The sequence below is a fragment of the Pristiophorus japonicus genome, chromosome 16, assembly GCF_044704955.1.
Source record: "Pristiophorus japonicus isolate sPriJap1 chromosome 16, sPriJap1.hap1, whole genome shotgun sequence".
NCBI lineage: Eukaryota > Metazoa > Chordata > Chondrichthyes > Pristiophoridae > Pristiophorus > Pristiophorus japonicus.
This window is the reverse complement of record NC_091992.1, coordinates 56,161,954-56,167,953: the sequence shown is the minus strand read 5'-3', so window position 1 is coordinate 56,167,953 and position 6,000 is coordinate 56,161,954. Positions and strand designations below refer to the sequence as shown.

At 47.0% G+C, this 6,000-nt stretch overlaps 1 protein-coding gene across 1 annotated transcript in view; it reads right to left on the bottom strand.

Annotated features, from left to right (window-relative positions):
* Positions 1-1,670: 1,670 nt before the first annotated feature.
* The window catches only part of LOC139226171 (scavenger receptor cysteine-rich domain-containing group B protein-like), a 57,248-nt gene continuing 52,918 nt past the window's right edge, over positions 1,671-6,000 (bottom strand). Inside the window, exon 13 of the mRNA XM_070856808.1 lies at positions 1,671-2,081. Within this exon, the coding sequence (XP_070712909.1) occupies positions 1,765-2,081 (317 nt within the window). The 3' untranslated portion in view covers positions 1,671-1,764. The remainder of the gene's footprint in view (positions 2,082-6,000) is intronic.

The window sequence follows — 6,000 nt, the reverse complement described above, 5'->3', positions numbered from 1 at the left end:
CCCAGAGAGTTGTGGAGGCTGGGTCATTGAATATATTTAAGGTGGAGATAGACAGATTTTTGAATGATAAGTGAATCAAGGGTTATGGGGAGCGGGCGAGGAAGTGGAGTTGAGGCCAAGCTCAGATCAACCATGATCTTATTGAATGGCGGAGCAGGCTCGAGGGGCCGAATGGCCGACTCCTGCTCCTATTTCTTATGTTCTTATGATCTTCTGCGTCGGGTCTTTCACGAGGTGTTTATTTGTGAATACCCTTGCCGAACAAAAACCTATCAATCTCAGTTTTGAAATTTTCAAATGCCTGTCACCATTTTTAAGGTGGCGGGTTGCTTGGTGTGTCTGTGTCCTGTCTTGGAGATTAGGCAGCGAAATGGACATGAGATCTGTTGGCTGCAGAAGGCTTTTTAGAGCACTCCATGTGTGCGAAGAGGAGCAGGAACAGGTATGGATAGATCTACAGGTGTTGACTCATTCTGGGGTGTGGATCCACAGTCATTGACTGATGCTGGGGTACCTCACTCAACTCGCTTTGCTCAAGCTCTTTAAGATTAATGCCTCGAATTTAACCTTTACTCTTTATTTAAATATTTGTCTGAAAACTCCAGCAATGGTTCAGTTGCCAACTGCGGAGTGGAGCTTCACCATGCAGCGGTAGGTCCAAGGTTTGAAACCCAATCGATGCTGAGGGAGCTGATCTCAGCCGGTTGGGATACTTCAATGACCCGATGGATGGGAAAAGTCAGAAAGGGTTCACATTCCTGATTACTGTTCTGCAGCGGAGGGGCGGGGGAGGGGAGGAGGAATGGGGGAGTGGGGCGAGACAGAGTACCAGCTTTCGAGAATCACTCTACCAATCTTTCCTCCTAAATTTAGCTATTTACAGCTAACTTTATTCAATCCCCTGGGAGGACAGATGCACCAATATTAGCGTCCTCGACCAGACCAACATCCCCAGCATTGAAGCACTGACCACACTCGATCAGCTCCGTCGGGCAGGCCACATTGTCCACATGTCCGACACGAGACTCCCAAAGCAAGCGCTCTACTCGGAACTCCTTCACGGCAAACGAGACACAGGTGGGCAGAAGAAATGTTACAAGGACACCCTCAAAGCCTCCCTGATAAAGTGCAACCTCCCCACTGACACCTGGGAGTCCCTGGCCAAAGATCGCCCTAAATGGAGGAAGTGCATCCGGGAGGGCGCTGAACACCTCGAGTCTCATCGCTGAGAGCATGCAGAAATCAGGCGCAGGCAGCGGAAAGAGCGTACAGCAGACCTGTTCCATCCTCCCTTACCCTCAACGACTGTCTGTCCCACCTGTGACAGGGACTGTGGCTTTCGTATTGGACTGTTCAGCCACCTAAGGACTCATTTTAAGAGTGGAAGCAAGTCTTCCTCGATTCTGAGGGACTGCCTATAATGATGATATTCAGACAGAAGTGAAATGAATGTGCCAAGGGTTATGCTTTTTATCCACCCCCATCAGAGAGGAAATCCACTGCCCTGAAACAGGATGGGCATCCCTCAAACACTCTCTGAACAAAAATCAAGATGCCCAATAGTATGTCTTGCTGGGACAGTAAATTATTCAGTTTCATAAGATGATGCAAGTTATACCTGTAATATTTAAAATATATAAAGTGCACATTATACGGGAATTTGGGTAGTTTTGAGCTATTTACACATTTATATAGATTTACATATATTCAAAATGCCCCCCTCCTCCCCCACAGCCAAAAGGCGGGTGCTTTTATTGAGATTGTTCATAGTATGCACATCACACTTGCGTCTTCCCTGTGGTCACAGTTGTGGACATCCCGGCCGATGTGCGAGCACTGGACGAGCAAGCTCTCGTTCCCTTTGCACTTTAGGTTGTCGAGGTGGATGATGCCTGCACCCGGCCCGAAATACGCTTCTACCTTGGCGGCCAGGGCGCTGCCACAGCCCAGCTGCCTGCAGACCACCTGAGCGGCCCTCAGGTCCCAGGCGTCGTCACAAACCGTCCCCCACTGTGCCATCAGGTAGATCTCCACCCGTCCTTCACATCGGTGCCGTCCGTTCACCAGTCGGATTTGTGATTCTAAAGTGGGGGGGGGAGGGGGGAATAAAAAAATAATCAAACCAAATGACAGTATGGCCCAACTCTTTGCTATTGATAGGAGGCTTCGGCCTGTATTTGCTGGGGATGTAACGGCCAATCAAATGCACCGGCCGTCTGTGAAAAAGCCAGCAATCTGTGGGGAGGCTCACAACCACCTGCCTCATCGTGGACCCCCCCCCGCGAACCCAACTGGCTGGGGTTTTATTGAGTCTTGTGAACATCACGTGACTGGCTAAGCCGCTCGCAATTCAACAGCTCTTCAACTATTTCAGTTGAAGCAATAATCAAGTGCCCCCTTACTAAGACCGACAATTTAAACAAATTAACTTTTTACAGTAAACTGAAATCAAATTTAAATTTGGTTGCCGGGGGTGATGATGCACTCCAGTCCCTCCGGCGCCCACCTCTCGAGCGTACCAGTGGACACCGCATGCTCCGTCTCCAGGGACACCTTGGCTCGGATGTATCCGCGGAAGAGAGGCAGGCAGTCGGGCTGAACGATCCCCTCGACAGCTCCACAAACCTGTGAGCATGCTCACCGGTGCACCAGTGCAGCCGCGAGTTGTAAACTGCCACAAATTGCCAGACAATTTGCGCCAGCCTCACAAAAACCAGAACTCACCGTCAAACTTCCCTCGAATTTCAAAAAAGTGCTGCATTTGTGCTGTAAGTACAAATTCTAATTTCCGGGCTGAAGGGCGAGGGGAACAAAATATCACAAACGGGGCGCTCTGCCAAATGCCCCGCTCCAGTCAATTCTGGGCCATTGTAAAAATTATCAGCACTTCAATACTTCGGAATGGCTCTTTCTGAACACATGCAAGTGTGGACACATCTAACAACAACATCTTGCATTGATATAGCACCTTTAGAACATGAGAACATAAGAATTAGGAACAGGAGTAGGCCATCTAGCCCCTCGAGCCTGTTCCGCCATTCAACAAGATCATGGCTGATCTGGCCGTGGACTCAGCTCCACTTACCCGCCCGCTCCCCATAACCCTTAATTCCCTTATTGGTTAAAAATCTATCTATCTGTGATTTGAATACATTCAATGAGCTAGCCTCAACTGCTTCCTTGGGCAGAGAATTCCACAGATTCATATCCCTCTGGGAGAAGAATTTCCTTCTCAACTCGGTTTTAAATTAGCTCCCCCGTATTTTGAGGCTGTGCCCCCTAGTTCTAGTCTCCCCGACCAGTGGAAACAACCTCTCTGCCTCTATCTTGTCTATCCCTTTCAATATTTTAAATGTTTCTCTAAGATCACCCTTCATCCTTCTGAACTCCAACGAGTAAAGACCCAGTTTACTCAATCTATCATCATAAGGTAACCCCCTCATCTCCGGAATCAGCCTAGTGAATCGTCTCTGTACCCCCTCCAAGGCTAGTATATCCTTCCTTAAGTAAGGTGGCCAAAACTGCACGCAGTATTCCAGGTGCGGCCTCACCAATACCCTATACAGTTGCAGAAGGACCTCCCTGCTTTTGTACTCCATCCCTCTCGCAATGAAGGCCAACATTCCATTCGCCTTCCTGATTACCTGCTGCACCTGCAAACTAACTTTTTGGGATTCATGCACAAGGACCCCCAGGTCCCTCTGCACCGCAGCATGTTGTAATTTCTCCCCATTCAAATAATATTCCCTTTTACTGTTTTTTTTTCCAAGGTGGATGACCTCACATTTTCCAACATTGTATTCCATCTGCCAAACCTTCGCCCATTCGCTTAACCTATCTAAATTTCTTTGCAGCCTCTCTGTGTCCTCTATACAACCCGCTTTCCCACTAACCTTTGTGTCATCTGCAAATTTTGTTACACTACACTACACAGTGAAACGTCCCAAGGTGCTTCACAGCAGTGTTATAAGACAAAAATAAATAAATGTGACACTGAGCCACATAAGATGAAATTACGGCAGATGACCAAAAGCTTGGTCAAAGAGGTAGTTTTTAAGGAGCCTCTTAAAAGGAGGAGAGAGAGGTACATCCAGAAAAAAGACATTTAATAACGTTCACACTTATTATAGTTTGCTCTCTATAATGTATGTAAAAGCCCAACATTATAATATTCATAACTTCAGTATTCCCAGATCATCACAGTTAAAGTTTCTCCGTACACTATGCATTCTTTGCCAGTAACTTTCCCCCCTCCAGTGCTCCCTTGTACACGATCAGCTTCCCTTATTCTCCTTCCTCTGGCTGTGTACAGGCAATGTCCTGCCCTATACATACTGGAGCCCTGAAATATTCACCATTGCTCTGGAAGATGAAACGTAGGCAGATCCACAACAAGACAGAGCAGAATGTGGGGGACTAAGATTGAGGCAAGTTTATAATGGGCTGAAGGATAATAGCACCACTGGCCAAGCACTGTAGTATTAAGAGAGCAGGTTAACAGTTTTCATGCAAGTGCTTTTTCACATAGATTGGAGTATTCTATGCTGAAGCCGTCATCCATGCCTTTATTAACTCTAGACTTGACTATACCAACGCACTCCTGGCTGGCCTCCTACATTCTACCCTATGTAATCTAGAGGTGATCCAAAACTTGGCTGCCCATGTCCTATCTCACACCAAGTCCCGTTCACCCATCACCCCTGTGCTCGCTGACCTACAATGGCTGGTTAAGCAACGCCTCGATTTCAAAATTCTCATCCTTATTTTCAAATCCCTCCATGGCCTCGCCCCTCCCTATCTCTGTAAACTCCTCCAGCCCCACAACCCCCCGAGATGTCTGTGCTCCTCTAATTCTGCCCTCTTAAGCATCCCTGATTGTAATCGCTCAACCATTGGTGGCCGTGCCTTCTGTTGCCTAGGCCCTAAACTCTGGAACTCCCTCCCTAAACCGCTCCGCCTCTCTACCTCTCTTTCCTCCTTCAAGACGCTCCTCAACACATACCTCTTTGACCAAGCTTTTTGTCATCTGTGCTAATTTCTACTTCTGCGGTTCGGTGTCAAATTTTTATCGCCTAATACGCCTGTGAAGTGCCTTGGGACGTTTCACTACCTTAAAGGCGTTATAGAAATACACGTTGTTGTTGTTGTTGTTTAATGCTGTACATTTATGGTCCTGTTCGAAGCTAAGATTGAGAGGGCTGTCTTATTCATGGGGCTAGAAGAAGCCTCACCACCACCTTCTCAGGGCAATTAGAGATGGGCAATAAATTCCAGTCTTGCCAATAATGCCCAAACCCTTAGAATGAGTGTTTTTTTAAATGAAACATTCATGGTTCTCCCATTGGCCTGGTGAGTAAAGCACTGTGTGGTTTGCTACTAATCCACGCAAACCAGAAGGTCGTAGGATCAATCCCATCAATCAGGGCAGTAGTTACGATACTACAATAGGCCCCAATGTCCTTGGGAGGGGAACATTTCACCAGAGTTCTTGTTCCTACTCAATATCCAGTGACCCCTCTGGAAAGCGGATGTCAAGCAAGGACAAAATACCCTGCCAACGCTCACCACCCATGCTCATACACGACGAATGGTCACTTAGATGATGTATTAAAGAGAAACTTCAACATGAGTCATGGGGTTGAGATTCATGGGCGGTGATGCAAAATGGGCGATAGAGGATCGACAGACAGTTTTACACTTCGCTCGATTTTCTTTTCCATGAGAATATCATCCCCAGTATCTTCAAGAAAATGGGCGAATGGGACAAAGTTAGGTTATTTATTGCTGATTTTCCAGTTCATGCCTTCTCTACACCACCAACCCCAAACTTCTGTATTGCAATGCAAGGTTTCCAGTTCCAAAGCCGTAATGAGTTCTAGTTTCTCATCTATAGAAGGTGGAAAAGAAATACATCTTTAAATTGTAAAAGAACCCCCCACTCTTTGGATACAACACTCAACTCATTAGACTAGGATTGGAGTGGGTCAGGTGTAAACCACA